The sequence below is a fragment of the Diabrotica undecimpunctata genome, chromosome 4 (assembly GCF_040954645.1).
Source record: "Diabrotica undecimpunctata isolate CICGRU chromosome 4, icDiaUnde3, whole genome shotgun sequence".
Classification (NCBI taxonomy): Eukaryota; Metazoa; Arthropoda; class Insecta; order Coleoptera; family Chrysomelidae; genus Diabrotica; species Diabrotica undecimpunctata.
The window spans coordinates 133,617,553-133,635,642 of NC_092806.1; the positions used below are offsets into that span (position 1 = coordinate 133,617,553).

General features: G+C 33.4%; 1 protein-coding gene across 3 annotated transcripts in view; it reads left to right on the forward strand.

Moving 5' to 3' along the window:
* The window catches only part of LOC140440062 (scavenger receptor class B member 1-like), a 314,501-nt gene that overhangs the window by 200,532 nt on the left and 95,879 nt on the right, over positions 1 to 18,090 (forward strand). Inside the window, exon 1 of one of the 3 annotated variants that reach the window (XM_072530320.1) lies at positions 4,753 to 4,855. The exons of the other annotated variants lie outside the window; for them this stretch is intronic. Within the exon in view, the coding sequence (XP_072386421.1) occupies positions 4,822 to 4,855 (34 nt within the window). The 5' untranslated portion in view covers positions 4,753 to 4,821. Of the gene's footprint in view, positions 1 to 4,752; positions 4,856 to 18,090 lie in introns of those variants that run through there. 3 annotated transcript variants of the gene reach the window in all.

Here is an 18,090-nt window from a genome sequence, read left to right on the forward strand (position 1 = left end):
GTATTCTAAAAAATGTTTACAAAACCAAAAATAAAACTGCTTTGGTTTTCATATAAAACGTTAATGGATTTTCTTTTTATTTTATCGCCTACGTTTTTATTATAACTACTTGAATCTTAAATCACAGAAATAATTATTGTACATTACAGGTAACTAGAGTTATTTAATAGTCTAAATCTAATTTTGACAAAAACAGGTTATCTCTGCTAAATTTCTTCGCTCACAAAAGCGCTTTAAACACATGTTTTTGGATGTATGTTGGAGATCAACAAAAACATTCTTCATGGGGTCATATAATTTTGAGTGTAGGCCGCTTCTGTTGTAAACTATCCCATAAATTGTTGTTTGCATGCATGCCTAACGTAGGTCTGGTGACCAAATCTTCTTTGTTCAAGGACAAACAGATTAGTTTTTGTTTAACCCAATCTGCAATTTCCATATTTTACTTTGATCTTGCCGTTTGACGGTTATAATATCAATCGGAATGAAAATTAATGAGTTCAATTTTTATAAAGAATACTAATTGGGAACACAATTATAAAACTTATATATAATATAATAACGGATTTATTACGGCTGTCGCCGCTTCTCCGCCCCCAATTTCCATCTTTTTCTGTCATATGCAGTTGCCTCTTCTAAGTCTCTTGCCGCCATTGCTTCATCAATATCGTTGCGCCAACTTCTCCGTGGTCGTCCTCTCTTTCTTCTTTCAGGAGGGATCCAATCCAGTACTCTCCTAGGCCATCTGTACTCTGGCATTCTTTTAACATGTCCGAACCAGATTAATTGTTTTCTTTCTATGTCATCATTGATATTTCTCTCCATTTTCATTTCGTTTCTTATTTGTTCGTTTCTAACTCTCTCCAGTTTCGATCTACCGCAGCTTCGTCTCAGATAATCCATTTCTGTCGTCATAAGTTTGTTTCTATTAGCTTTGGTGACGTTCCATACTTCCGAACCGTAAAGTGTAATACTTTGGACTATACTACCGTAAATGTGTTTTTTGGTTTCTCGTCGAATTGTTTTTTGCCAAAGAAGAGAGTTTAAGGCACGGGTCGCTGCTCTGCCCTTGTTTATTCTTTCCCTGGTTTCATCTGCGCTATTTCCCTTCTTGTTGAAAATGACCCCCAAATATTTGCAGGATTGCACGCCTTTGATTTTGTCGTCTTCCAAGACTAGGTCACATATTTGATCTGTTCCCACTGAGAGATATTCACATTTTGTCATATTCATGTTTAGACCTGCCACCTCATATTCATCTTGCAGTTTTCTTACCATATAGCTAAGAGTGTAGCTGTCTTCGGCAATTACTACCTGATCATCCGCAAAGAAAAGTGTATATAGCTTGTTTTCTTCCACCGCTATTCCCATGTTTCTACATTTTTTTACCCATTTCACTAAGGATCTGTCCAAATAGATTTTAAATAAGGTGGGTGACAGACAGCAGCCTTGTCTTAGTCCTTTTGTTGTTTGAAAAGGAGAGGTGATTTCTTGTCCCATTTTAATTCTTGCAAAGTTTTGTTCGTAATATTTTTGAGTGGCGTTAATAAGAATTGGGTTTATTTTCAAGTTACCCATTTCTATCCATAGTTGGGAGATCGGTACACTGTCATATGCTTTTTCCAAATCTATTAAAGCTATATGAGTTTCTCTATTTCTCTGCACTCATTTTTCCATTGCAATTTTTAATATGAAGATATTATCCATAGTGGAGCGTCCGGCCCTAAATCCCGCTTGTTCTTCGGGTTGTTTGTCTTTAATATCATTTTCTATCAGGTTTCGTAGTACTTTTGAGTATAGTCGGCCTATAGTAGCAATCACTGCGATCCCTCTATAGTTTTTAGGATCCATCTTTGTGTCTTTCTTGTGTATTGGAGAGATATACGATTGTCTCCATTCTTCTGGAACTTCTTCTCCGTTTAAGCATCTTTCGAATAATTTTCGGATCATCTCAAACAGTTTTGATGATCCATACCTAATCAACTCTGTATGTATTCCGCCTGGGCCTGGAGATTTTTTTAATTTCTAATTTAATTTAATTAATTTAATTAATCTAATTAATAATCTATTAATCTAATAAATAATCTAATTTAATTTCTAATTATGAAACTTAAAGAATTCAAATATTTCTGAAACCCGAAATTATCTTTTAGAGCATAAATATCCTTATGAAATCTTCTGTTGTCTTCCTTTCTCTTTCTCTTTTTTTTTTATTAATTGTTATTAATTTCTCTTAAATATCGCTTTCTCCCCTATATTAGTTATTCTTTCTCCTATTAGCACATATTCTCTATCATGTTTCTCTAAACGAAGATTAGTTCGTACATTTTTCACAATTTGACTCAATTTGTTATGTTCGTCAGTTTCGTCAGTATTGATATCTGCTAAAAGTTTGGCTAAAATAGGTTTCTTATTTTGAAAATAAAATAAATGGACCTTTCTTTTAATTGTTTCTTTTACAATATCATGTATTTGCTGCAGTTTTCTTTATGTTGTTTTTGGTGCTTCTGTAAGAGTTTCTTGCTTACGTTGTTTCAAAAGTATAAAATGTTTACTTCTTTAATTTCGGTTACGGTTGAATAATTAAAAACAGTATATATTAATTATTATTCCACTTCGGTATTCTTTAAGTGAAACTATGCATAGAGGTTAACCTTCTTTAAAAAACAAAAACATGGGTATTTACCAAATGTCAAAAAAAAGCTAGCTGTCAGATGTCAACACTAAATTTTAAAATTGAGAACAATTAATAGACAGCTAAGCTACACCCTAAGATCTACAATTTTAATTATTACAATTTCTTAACTTGTATGAAAGCAATTATTAATAAAAAAATGTCTATTTTTACTTTAAAAGTTCAAACAAAAAAGTTACCTACGTTTCACTATATGTTATTTTTACTCTAAATTTCTGAGGTTGGAACTGGACTTCACTGGAGATTTACTGCCATGCAAAAAACTGCATCTTACACTGCGAATCAGCCTAGAATGACTTTAGACTGTTTAGACAGACAAAATGAGGATAGAAACTGTTCACTGGGACGCTAATTTTAGACTCGGCTTCTTAAAAAACTGGAACAGGTACAACTGGACACAATGGCTACATGTGGTCATCTTACAAAGTTGTTTTAGCCGGCACAAATCTCTTAGATATTTAAAAACATAGAAACAGTAATTATTCTTTCAAAACTGACACATTACATTGAGTATAATTCACTATTTTCAACAAATTTGCACCCACAGCGTGTTCTCTTTTTAAATTCTCTTCCAATCCTTATTAACTGCACATAAAACTTTACACCGCTACACATTTTCCCATAAAAAAAGTCGAAAAACGAAAATCCAATACGAATTTGAAGCTAAATTCGGACTACAACGAAACCACCTGCTCTTGACAGCGGCTTTACGGAGAGTAATGTAATTATCTTTAAAATTCATTCGCCCAACTTGGTATAAACAAAACATATAAACAGAAATATTTATTTAACGCGCAATATTAGGCGGCTTAACGATCAAAGAATAACAAGGAAATATGCATCTGTGATATATAAACAAACTTTAAAAATGTGTTTATTATCAACTCGTCGACGCAAAAAGGGTTGAAAGAATATTTCGGTGTTTTAATACGTACGATAGAAAACAGCAATACATTGAAAATATTCTTCGGTGTTTTAACATATACTAGGGGATTTCAATACATATCAAAGAATTTAAAAATGCTACATACTTACTATGTCATTATAATAATATGAGGTTTTTTCGCCTGGTTTTTTCCTCATGATTTACTAGGGAATCACTAACAGGAGAGTTTTACCGTCATCATTGCATGTGGTTGCCTTTTTAATGACAAATCACATACTATGATTTTTCTAACGGATATTAAGTTAAAGCTGATTTCATATAACCAAATGAACTATCTTACAATAAAGTCATCCCAGGAACGCAACTCAACAACATTGGCAATATCGTTTGAAAGACGTCTACTTTAAAATGTATAATGTATGTCTGAATTGTCAATATAAATGAATCAGATAAAATTAAATTATTAGGAGAAATTTTCACTAAGTAACAAAAAATAAGGCTGCTAAAAATAATGGGCCTGCGTAGCGCAAGCGGTAGGATGCTTGCCTCGCAAGCCGGTGGTCCGGAGTTCGAATCCTACCGCCGGCAAGAACATCTAGACATTTTAAAAATGTCTATAGGCCCCAGGTCGACTCAGCCTGAATAAAAATGAGTACCTTGGGTAAAACCAGGGGTAATAATAGACGGTTGAAGCGTAGCACTGGCCATGTTACCTTCCTTGTATACCGTAGGCCCTAGATATAGCAGACTACCCTGCTATACTCCCAAAGCCGCGACAGCGGTATAAAACGAGAGACTATTATATAACAAAAAATAAAATTTGTTTAATTTATGAATGTTTTTCATTTTGAGAATGATTTCTGAAGTGTAAATCGAAACATCAAAATTAGACTTATTTTAAACTTAAATTGTGGGATATTTCAAATAAAAATAATAATTAATTAAGATACGCCAAGAAAATAGCTTCAGAAAAATTGATCCTTTTAGTTGGATTTTCTTTTTTTTGGGACCGCAATGTTGGGTTTTTTGTATTTTGTTTTACTTATATTAAATTATTTTAATTCTTCTTGTATATATGTATGCCAATTCTCGCCTCTGTTAGAAATAAATAAACAACCAGATAGTATATTGGCAACAATTATCTTCGGGGAAGATTGTAGTTATTAGTTCATAAAACTTAAACGGTGATAACAAGTAATGTAACATAAGCGTAACCTTAATATTAATAATTTATCACAGTATGTTTCTGTTGAAAGTATTAGCCATTACTAGAAGTAAGTTTTATTTATTTTTTATTTCATATTTGTGCGTTTGTCAACAGTTTTGTTTTTGGGACTTGGTTCCGGGATTGGATTATTAGTGTAGTATATTAAGGTTTTTAACTTGGAATTCCATCACCATGCATCGATTTTCTTCAAATTGTAACAGTAACGTAATGAAAAGAGGTGGAATCCTTTTCACACTGTAACTCTTGAAGATCTCGGTCAGGTAAGTAAGAGCTATCAGTAATAATTTAGCTGACTGCGATTTTTAAGAGTAAGACTGTAAAAGGGATTCCACCCTTTTCCGTTATTTTATCACTGCTTATATATAGGGTGTTTCAAAAAGGTATGCCATAAATTAAATCACGCATTCCGGGGATAAAAATAAATTGATTGAATCCAACTTACCTTAGTACAAAAGTGTACACAAAAAAAGTTAAAAAATAAAAATTATTTTTTGCATTGTCTCCTAAACTACTTAACATTTTGTAATAAAAATGATTACGTTACTTTCTTGTTCTGAAAGCATTTTTCATGCAAAGGAAACAACAAAATCTAAGCGCACAAAAAAATTTTAAGAGGGGTGTGCAGCCTTAAATCCCCCCCAAACTTTTGAGTACGTTCAAATCAAATGAATTTTGTGGCATCGTTAGTTTAATACATTATTTTTAAAAATTTTTTGCCTTTTATCACTTTTTTCAAAAAAACAGTTTTTATTGAGTTACGACCCTTTTCATTAACCTTTAAAAAATGACGTGCAACTAACTAAATGGCTTAAATGAATTAACAAGTACAAAAAATGTCTATAACCTCTATAGATATGATATTACAATAAATGTTCAAAATGATCCCCATTTTCTTCAATACACATTCGGTATCGTTTTAAAAAGGAAAACCGAATGCGCTGAAAAATCATATTTTTCTGACGAAATTGATTTGCAGCTTAAACCTTCAATTGTTGTTCGTCCTCTATGACTTTCTCTTTCATAAACCCCCAAAAGCAAAAGTCCATGGGGTTAAAACCTGGACTTCTGGGTGGCCAAGAAATAGGTGTATCACGACCCCTTCCAATCTACCGACCAGGATACTGCTTGCAAAGGTATTCCTGGACTTCATTACTGTAATGCGGTGGAGCGCCATCTTGTAGAAACCACATATTTCACATTCACTTCTTCCAAATACTCTTGTAAATCGTTTGCCAAGAACTGCAAATAATTATCACCATTTAAATTGTTGGGAAGAAATACTGGGCCTATTAGATTGTTATCCACAATTCCTGCCCAAAGATTAACTTTGAAAGTTCTTTGGTGATGAGTCGTTTTTTGGCGTAAGGATTTTCGTCGGCCCAAATGTGCTCGTTATGATGGTTTGTTATTCCATCTCTACTGAAGGTAGTGAACTGCGTTTATTAATCTAATTTATTGACTTTATTTATTATAAAAATGTTCTAACACTTAGTTTATTAAAGTCTTTATTTATACAATATTACACTTATTTATTTTACACTATAATTATATAATTTATTTACAACATTTATTACAATTAATATTCCCGACAATACGCGCGTTACATTTTAAAACTCGACTCGATATTAATTTTTAGACTGACTTCAAAATGAAAAGGTTATCTATATATATCAAATAGCCGTTATTCTGGAATCCCCCCGGCGACCTCTGTTGACCCTTCACGAATACCGTGGAACCCAGACAGGTTTTACCGTAGTAGAACCTACTAGAAAAATACTTCATAATAAACATGTATACTGTTTAGACATGAGTCATATTTATCGTAACAGTAGCCTCGTCGGTAAATAATAGTGTTTTCCATTAACAACCAATCGCAAAATCCAATCCTTTTAGGATAATCTTCAACCAATAACTCGTGAACCGTTGATAAGTGATAGGGTTTAAGCAGCTGATCCTTCAAACGCCTCCAAACCCTTATGTGAGGAACATTTAGTTGAGCAGCTATTACCCTTGTATTTGTTCCAGGGACTTTTTCAATGATTTTTAAAATGTCTTCATCAGTTGCATCCATTATTGGACGACCACTATTGCCAGCCACTTGCGGTTGGAATGTACCCGTTTCCAGTAAACGGCGATCAATGGTCAGAAATAATCGTCTATCGGGTGTATTTCGATTGGGGTATTTTACTGCATAACGCCTTGCAGCTGCTGCACTATTTCCTCGACGTTCACCTACGATATTCCCGATAGTTTATTGAAATTATAATTTAATCTGATCCAACTTACCCAAAGTTAAATGCATATCTGCCATTTCCTGAAATGTGTAGGCCATTGTAATATTAAAATTTTTAAAATTAATCTTATTTACACAATAAATGATAGCTTCAAATTATTGACTATTATTGATGGAACTGTTTATAATTATTATTGTATCCGTGGAAACTAATTTTAATTTTATGGCCAACGAGGAAAAAACTAGTTTTTCGAAAAAGTGATAAGAGGCAAAAAAGTTTTAAAAATAATGTGTTAAACTAATGATGCCACAAAATTTATTTGATTTGAACGTACTCAAAAGTTTGGGGGATTTAGGGCTGCACACCCCCCTTAAAATTTTTCTGTGCGCTTAGAATGAAAAATGCTTTCAGAACAAGAAAGTAACGTGTCCATTTTTATTACAAAATGTCAAGTAGTTTAGGAGACAATGCAAAAAAACCATTTTTGTTTTGTCACTTCAAAAGGCTGTAACTTTTTTTGTGTACACTTTTGTATTAAGGTGAGTTGGAGTTAATCAGTTTATTTTTGTCCCCGGAATGCCTGATTTAATTTATGACATACCTTTTTGAAACACCCTGTATATACGCTTCCACGTAACTGGTGGTCTCATGTTTCTCGCTAATCTCTTCTCTTAATTCTTAGGTGATTTGTCTACACATATGTATACAAAAAATTAAGAAAAACGATGAGGACGTCTTAAGACTTTTGTAACCTTGTTACTATAAAACCATTTCAGGAATAGAGATTTTGATTTTATCTAAATTTATTTGATTGTGCTTTAATCTGTATATGTATAAAATATTTAAATTTTTCATTTGCAACAGAAATAGTTAATAATAAAAGTTTTTAGTGCGTTATTTTATTATTCAAAATGAAATATTGACCTTAAGTCTCAAGATCTGTATACCGAAAATTAAAATAACTAATTATTTAACTTTGTTTTCATATTAACTAGCCATTACATATAAATATAATTTAATTCGGTTTGTGACTAAGATAACAGCTGACCCAATATTTTTCATAAAAATATCCGTTTTCACTGTCATTAGGATAAGACTTGGAATTTCTTAAACTTGTTTATATATTTTCAACGTGCTTCAACGCATGAATAGTGTAGTCAATATTATATTCAAAAAAAGATAAAAGAAAATATTTTTAAGGATACAGATAACAACATTGTTTTGTTGACCATAGGAATTAAGCTTTATTGCAATCCCATCTCTAGAGTATATTTTTATTATAATGCTCTAAAACTAATATTTGGGTTATTTTTAACCTTAATAGCAATACAAATAAATAAGTAAGTAAATAAATAATATGCTTTATTGTCACTGAAAATTGTACAAATTTTATGGACAAAACTTATAACTAGAGGACAAGAAATAAGAAAAAACATCAGAATAAAAATCGTTTGTATTTTTAAATAAAAAAAAAACAATAAAATTCTTCCAAACTTAAACATAAAAATATTACGTAATTAAGAACCTACAAACTTCGTAAAATGTACCTAATAAAAAATCAAAATTAGGAAAGCAAATTTATGAATCAAGGGCTCAAATATTCCATCTCCGTGCTAAACAGTAACCAAAGCTGTCATACAGATTTCTCCTCATATTTTGGAGTAGGGCTGGTGTAATGCTTGCAGAGAAATGAAGTATTTTTGCCCTTAATTCGACTAGGTTTGTGGCATTTTCAAACTGATGCCTATAAATGTTTTCTTTGAGAAAACCCCAAAAAAGGAAATCGTTAGGCGCTAAGTCACAAGATCTAGCGGGTCATTTAATTGTACCACGTGTACTTTTCGATCGATCAGGAAACGTTTGATTGAGGAAGTCAATAGTTGCTCTAGAGTTGTGAGCCGAACACCCATCCGGTTGAAAATAAACCTCCTGAAAATTAACAAGAAGGCGTCGAACTGCCGGAATGATCTCATTCTGTAAAAGTTGTAAATATTTGGGCGCGTTTAGGTTTCTATCGATAAAAAATGGACCGACAATATGGTCGCCTAACATCCCAGTCCAAACAGTTAACTTTTGCGGATGCTGCGTTCGCACTGCAACACTGAGGTGCTTATTTTTCCGAGAATAATACCCTGCAATGGATGAATTGTGTTTTTTATGTAATGAAAATGAAGATTCGTCAGAAAATAAAATATTTTTTAAAAAGTGTACGTTTTCATTCTGCTTATCTAACATAAATTCACAAAACTTCATCCGCTTAAAGTTATCTTCCGGAAACAGTTCTTGTGTTGGTTGTATCTTAAAACAGTGATACCCATTCCTTTTGAGAACTCGCAGGACAGTTCGAGCATTCACGTTAACTACTCTAGCAATTTATACACTATTGCAGAGTTCACTAGCTTCCACAAAAGCACAAATATCAATATCCCTGTTTTGACGCTCCTCATCGACAGGTCGAACACGTGGTTCATTACCTTGATCCTTTTTACAACTGTTTACACATTCCGAAGTTTGAAAATGTTTAATGGTATGTCTTACTGTTGTAACACTTGGTGAGGGTCTATTTTCGAAGGCAACAATAAATAAATCAATTACTTTGCGTATCGACTGACCATGTTGCACTTTTTCTTGGACGGTATATAACGTAATAGGCATTTTATTAATTATTTATTTATTGTTTCAGAACTTCGTTTGAAATTTTTAATGTCAATGTGACAATTACGACAATTTGTACCTACTTAAAATGACTATAGAGGTGGAAACGTGTAACATGTCACAGCGATTGACATTGTGTTGTATGGTCAATAAAATAATGTCGTGATCTGTGTAATAAAAAAAAACTGAAAAGGCAATGCGAGATTTATTTATTAATAACTTTTTGTATAATACATGGTACAAGCTTTTCATGGTTTATCGGCCGTGATATGGAAATATTTCTTAATGAAGTTTTATCCACAAGTGCGTTAAAAATTATCAAAGGCCATCTAACAATAGTTATAATATTTTTACGCTCACTGATGACTCTTTGCAGTTCCAAGCTGTTACGAACTCCCAAGTTGTGGACTTCAAAGTCTTGACTTGGCAGTAGGAGTATTTCCAAGAGCTAAGGACAGTCTTGTATTAGGGCCAGTACAACACATTTCTACTTACTCCTATTGTAAAATGCTGAGGCATGCGTCAATATATATATATATATATATATATATATATATATATATATATATAAATATATATGTATATATATATATATATATATATATATATATATATATATATATATATATATATATATATATATATATATATATATATTGTGGCGTTAGTTCCGTGACGACGCCATCTTGTAGCGCCAGCTCCATGACGCATGCCTCAGCATTTTACAGCATAGAAATCCCTTCAAAATCGCTTCGCTTAAAAAATATAGGAGTAAGTAGAAATGGGTTTTACTGGCCCTAATACAAGACTGTCCCTTGTAAATAATCAGATGCAAAAATGTAACAAAAAATTTTGGTCATATTCAAAGTACTTGAGTTTTTTAATTTTTAGTCCTATTTTGATGATTTTCTTAGCACACTGTATATAAATTTATAAATTTTAATTTAGTATAGTCAGTTTTTTGATAAAATTTTATATTTGACTTAATGTACAAGGTTAATTTAAACGTGGTTTTATTATCCTAACTTTGAAACATCCTGTGGAATAATTTCGTTTGCGAATTTATGTAAAACCCTATTTTTAGGTTGAAACCATGTCTTCTTAGCATTGTGTTTTTTGTTTCATGTCAAAATATGTCTTGGTTCATTTTTTAAAGCCAAATGAATTTGTCACCCTCAAACTAGGAGTTTTCACATCATGACTACTTTGGAGTTTTTTGTAATACGACTACGTGACTTTGGTGATTGTTATCATTATGTCATATTCGAGAGGTTCGAAGAAATAATGTAAATGTATTTACAGTTCGTCGAAGATTACATGAATTTGGTTTGCAAAGTTGCAGACCAGCCACTGGACCCAAATTACTTCCACAGAGTGGCTAGACTACAATTTTCCAGGGAACATTTACACTGGAATTTAGGACAATGCAGGAATGTTCTTTTTATGGATGAGTCGACATACTGTCTTCACTCATCAGATGGGAGAGAACGAGTATGACGTCGAACTGGAGAGAGATTTGTGGAGTGCGCTTTTAGTTACAGCGTAAGCTATGGAGGGGGCGATGATTTTCTATTAATGCAGGATAATGCACGACCCCACTCTGCAATGTGTGTCACGCAATATTTAAAGGAAATTGGCAATAATAAAATGAACTTGCCAGCGTGTTCACTAGATCTGAACCCAATAGAGCACGTTTGGGAAATACTTGGTAAAAATATTAGAGGTCGCTCAGTCGCACCAGCCTTAATTAACGAAATTCGCTTGGCTCTAGAAGAGGAATGGCAAAACATCCAGCAAGATGATATTCGCAACCCCATAGACAGCATGAGCCGACGTGTACAGGCAGTTATAGAGGCTAGGAGAGACAATACAAAGTATTAAGTTATTTTTTAGTAGTTTTTCTTAATTATTTGCGTACTTAGGTTAAGTTACATTTAAGTTGTTTTTTATGTTTTGTTATTGTTATCATTGTTCATTAAAACCAAGATCATGTCGTTGCTTTTAATCATTATTTAAATATAGTGCTTCTGGGATGTCGATATGATATTCCTTCGATATCAGTCACCAATCATAGTCGTATTACAAATTAATACAAAAGATAATGGTAATAATATTAAAAGTCCTAACTTGTGGGTGGCAAAGTCATTTCGCTCCTAAAAATCCATATTTTGACATAAAACAAAAAAAAACATAATACTAAGAAAACATGGTTGCAATCGAAAAACAAGGTTTTACAAAAATCCGCTAACGAAATTATTCCACAGGATGGTTTTAAGTTAGGATAAAAAACCACCTTTCGATTAACCCCGTATAATAAGTCAAATACAAAATTTTATTAAAAAACTCACTATACTAAATTAAAATGTATAAATTTTTACACAGTGTGATAAAAAAATCATCAAAATAGGCCCGCTTGGCTGTCTGACCAAATTATTCATCTATTAATCATTTATCTAATAATATTCGTCGACTATTTATTTATTTTAATACTCAACATAAACACGATATTTGTGGTAACTCCCAAAAATCATCAGGAATGATACAGAAGAGTATCGAAAAAACCCAGAGTGAACAAATTTCTCTTAACCTGCTGAATAATACTAATTGTAATATCGAGCATGTATTTTGGTAGAGTCTATACCTTTTGACCTTAAAATTTGATGCACCATGTTTATGTACTTATATCCTGAAGGAACTGAAAACCAAGTTTTAAGACTGTTTCATTTCTATATGAAGTTATTTAGAACTTTGGTAATCTTCACCTTATTTATCTTAAATTTAACATCATATCTCTTAAAAAATCCTTCATTTTTCCTTCAGCAGTTATCGCACAAAGAGAAAAATAATAACACAATTTTAAAAAGAACCCATTGCATCTTCATAATATGGACAAACTTGAATAATTAAGAATGCTAATAACAGTTATTGGTTCAACCTACTTAAATCTGTAAATATTGTAACAATATTTCAACGGAGTTATATAAATCTTCTTAATTTATATTTACGTTATATAACTTCTACCGATAATTGTTAAAACAGCCTGTAATACCATGAATAGCATGTTTCTTTACGGAATTATAATAACAGCGTTCTAAAGAGTGAATTATATAATCCGTGAGTTCATCAATTCCTAATTACCTCGTCTTAATTTATGCATATTATTATAGCCAAAAATATGTAAAGAAGATTGAACATTTATAAATCAGGTATCATTAGCGTGATAATGAATTTTATATAAAACTGTGAGACATAAGTTAGAGATATAGCTAAAAATTAAATAAACAATAATACAATAAAATTGTGTCCCCCAGCATAAACCATTTAACTTATCTCCATCAACAATTAATACTAGTTTTTTGATTTAAGCTTTTTTTTATTCAAAGAAATAATTAAGATAAAGTATTAACGAATTGTTTAGAATGTTTTAATTTTATTGCAATAAACTAAGCTCCAAGTAATTTACTTATTAGTAACAATATGCCCCGTCTTAACCTAAAATACAATGAAACCAACCGAGCTGTGCGGATATTTCAAAATAGTGCCCTAAAAGTCGAAGATGCCAATAAATTCAATGCTTCGAAGTGTTATTTTTGTAGACTTGAGTCTACATTTCGGAACATCAAAAATATTGCTAAACAACAACGAAGAGGTCGGCGAAGAATTACTACGGCTCGACCGATATATTACATACACTAACTGTGCGAAGGGAGCCGTTTTTACTGCGACAAACACTGTTACAGCGCCTTCAAGATGCCACTGGTACTTTTGTTTCCACTCGATTTATTCGAAGACATTTAAAAACATTTGGTGTGATATCTAGGCGTCCTTTGAGACGTATACCATTGATTTGCTCATAAATTAAATTAAATTGGAGAGACAAATGTGATACAGTATTGTTCCAATTGGCCGATTTTCAGATAGCCGTCAAGTACATGTATGGATAAGAGCAAGGGTACCAAGAAATCAAAGACAGAGTCAGATGGTTTTTCCATTTGGAGATGGTGGTGTTATGGTTGGGCTGGAATCTGTTTTGACGAAAGAATAGATTTCTACCTTTGCCAGGGCACTATGAATGGGGAGATGTACAGACAGGATATTATTAATATTATTGTTAATATTTATGAGTACCAGATTTTTTTTCTCGACGATAATACTCGACCACATAGTCCGCAGTGGAATTAGAAAGTCGGGATTTGCATACAATTCCTCATTTGACATTACCCCCGTACTTTCCAGATCTCTTCTTTCTTATTCAGTACCTTCTCCGGTCCGGATGTTGGCGATCATCAAGGCTATCATGGTTTTGTTGACTGCTCTGCGAAACAGCTCCGCGGAGGTCATCCCAAACCATTGTCGGAGGTTTTTTAACCACAGAGATACGACAGCGTCCCTGTCCCCTCCTGCCAAATAATTTACCCTGCATAACGAGTTGAAGAATTTTATATTTTTCTTCATTCGGCATCACGTGCCCGAGATACTCAAGGTAGAACCTCAACATTGGTAACATGGTCCACATACGATATTTTTCGTATCGTCCTGTAGATCCATATCTCGAGGGCTGCAATCCGCTTTTCTGTGGCTTGTATCAGTATTCAGGCTTCAACTCCATATAGTAACACTGGAATAATGTCACTATCCGCATCTTTATTCCCAAACTGATATCACTGCAGCACAGCAAGAATCTTAACTTGATAAATGTAGACCGTGCCATTTCAATTCTGGATCAAATCTCTTGAGCGTAGTCCCATTGTAATTGAGGGTAGTTCCGAGGCAAGTGAATCTGTCGACTCTCTGTATCTATACGCTACCTGCCATTAGGGCCCCGGGATCTAAATTTTGCACGGCTGGTAACCATGAATTTAGTTTTCTTAATATTAAGGTCTAGTCCGTATGTTACGCTCACAGTTCTCACTCAGTCTAGTAAGGCTTGTAGATTATTTAGGCTGGTTGCTAATAACACAGTGTCATCGGCGTAGCGGATATTATTGATGTATTCACCGTTCACTCGGAGTCCCATCTCAAGGTTTGTGAGTTCTTCAGTAAAAATTTCCTCAGAGTATATATTGGAAAGAGTCGGCGAGAGCACACAGCCTTGCCTTACTCCTCGCATGATCTTCACTTGGTCGGACAGCTGGTCTTCGACCTTGAATTGAGCACGCTGGTTCCAGTATAAATTCATGATGATCCGAATATCCTTCTCATTCAATCCTACTCTTTGTAGGACGGCCAACATCTTCTGGTGCTGACAACCGTCAAATGCCTTGGCGTAGTCAATACAACAAATATAGACATCATAACTGACATCGCGGCATCTCTGAAGTAGGATTTGTAAGGTGAAAATTGCTTCACGTGTACCCATGGAATTGCGGAATACAAATTGCATTTCACCGATATTTTCTTCGCATTTCTTGTAAATTCTGATATGTATGATTTTAAGAAAAATCTTAAGTGCATGACTCATAAGGCTGATAGTTCGGAAATCTTCGCACGTTTTCGCAGATCGTTTTTTTCGTAGTGTTTGAATCGTATATGGCGTTACACAGTTTAGTTAACTTCTTTGTGCTCACTTCACTCATCATCTTAATAAGTTCAACGGGTATTTTATCCGGACCCGTGACCTTACCATTCTTAGACTGTTTTACAGCTGTTTTCACCTCGGTTTATAGTATTGACGGCCTGTCATGTAATTTACTTCTGGAAGTTCGATGTACATTTTCCAGGTCACCAACTTCTCTTTAACTGTCGTCGCCAGGGTTCCGTCTTTGTTTATGAAAGGTGTGTGTTTCTCCTCTTGTATTGACCAGTGGCTTCTCGAATCATTCTCTGGATATTTCAAGATCTCAATATCATAAAACATGCTTGAGGCATACTACAAAGAAGGCTTACAGATCACGTACGCCCTTTGCAGCCCCTTCAGCAACTTCAAGAACTGTTATCATTGTTATGAAGAAAAATTGCTCAGGAATTTCTTGATAATTTAATAGATAGTGTGCTAGGTAGAAGTTAAGCAATAATTGATGACAATGCTGGATATGCGTTTTAGTGTAGCGTGTTTGGACACAATCTCTAATAATGCAAAATTTACTTTTTATTTTTTCTGAATAATTATTCCATTTTATATATGTTTTTTGGAGGGAATCATAGTTTTTGTAAATAATTATAAAATATGTTTAATTTAAAAAATAATAATAATTAAATTTACTCAAGAAACAAAACCCAATTTTCAATGCCATCATCAGACCAGACTACTTTCCGAGTCAATGGAAAATTTCACCGATTATCCTGACACCAAAACCTAGAAAAAAACCAAAAGATCCAAAATCTTATAAACCTATAAGTTTGCTGCCGATTCTATCAAAGGTATTTGAAAAGCTTCTATTGATAAGATTTATTCAAATCTTAGAAAAAACTTAACTTATTCTTGACCACCAATTCGGCTTCAGGTTAAAGCATGGGTCAATGCAAGGCCTACTTTATAAGATGAAAAAATAATTGCCATATCCTTTCTTTCCGCTTTTAAAATCCTACCTATCAGATGGACACTTCCCCGTAAAGCAGCACGATGAATACACTCAGCTTCTTCTTTAAGTTCCATCTTCTTTCGAAGGTTGGAAGTCATCATGGCTATGCGGACTCTGTTGACTGCCGCTCTAAAATGTTCTGCACTACTGCATTCAAACCATTCCCTCAAGTTCTCAAGCCACGATATTTTGCCTCTTCCCACATTTCGCTTTCCTTGGATTTTGCCTTGCATAATAAGTTGTAATAATCCGTATTTTTGCCCTCTCATCACATGTCCTAAGTACTCAAGTTTTCGTCTTTTGATAGTTAATATTATTTCCGCCTCATTTCCTATCCTTCTAGTTACTTCCACGTTTGACATTCTTTGAATCCATGATATTCGTAGGATTCTTCTGTAACACCAAAATTCAAAGGCGGCCAACTTATTCAGATGGACTTGTTTTAGTGTCCATGCTTCCAAGCCATAAAGAAGAGTGGATAACACGTAACATCGAAGCATTCTCAGGCGTAGTTCTAACCTTATATCCCGACAACAAAGAAACTTTTTAAGTTTAATGAATGGTGCACGTGCTATTTCAGCTGGTGGAGTACTCAGCTCCACCCTATCAAAGCAGGTGTTTTACAAGAACGTGTACTAGGACCTATTTTATTTTTGATGTTAACTGCAAAACTCTCATACAGCAGTAACACAGAAGTTGCTACTATTGCAGACGACATTGCAATCCTGACATTGGATTCTAGTCCCACAAACGCATCAGAAAATTTACAAAAAACCTAAATAAAATACAAACTTGGCTAAGAAATGGCGAATTAGATTGACTTAGACTTAATTAAGATTAACTCAACACATGTAATCTTCACAATGAAACGAGGTGAATGCAATTCAGTTACACTTAATGTAAGTATCCATCTTGACAAACGTCTAACGTAGCAGAAGCACATCTTTAACAAAAGAAAACAACTGACCATTGAATTTAGGCATATGTACTCAAAACTCTAAATTAACATGCTTACATTAACATTGTATAGCTGAACTGCTTATATACAAGCTGATTCTCAAGCCCATACAGACATATAATTTAGCTATAGGGCACCACTAGCAGTTCTAATCTTGTAATTTTTCAACGTTTCCAAAACAAAGTGTTAACGTCTATAGGATATGCTTCATGCTATGTTACATCCTTCTCTATAAAAAAGATTTGGAAATGCGTTCGGTAAAAGAAGTTGTAACAAGTTACAGTGTTAAATATAGTGAACGGATAAAAGTGCATCCCAATGCACTCACGAAGCGATTATTGGATGACAATAATGAAGTGCGTAGGCTGAAACATTTTAAACAAAATAATCTATCAAACAGATTTAATGTTCAACTATAACCAATGTATTTTAAATTATACTTTAATTATGTGATTTGTAGTTGGGGTTGTGTTTTATTATTTTATCGCTTTATAAACTATTCATAATAAATTAGTAACATTTACAGTTGCCAAATAAAGAAAAGGAACTCTCCACTGGAACAGGCTTCTATACTCTATATAAACAAACAAGTTACTTATTATTCTTTATTTTGGGATATATTGTAATTTTAATTGGAGTTAATAAACAAGAGAAACAATACCCCTTTTCTATTCTGCTTTTTCATCTTGTCAAATTTGTGGAGCCATGTCATCATAATGTCTGCTGTCCTCTATGGCTTTTTATTGGAAACCCATTCAAGAGGGAACTTAAAACATCGAGTAGTTTTGCTTTTGCCTACGATAGGTGTTTCCTCTTTTTTGCCTTCCATATTTTCATAGACCAAAATTGTATTTTGTTGTTTTGAAGTTTTTATTTCAGAATACTTTTTTAATACGTATTACAGATATTAGAT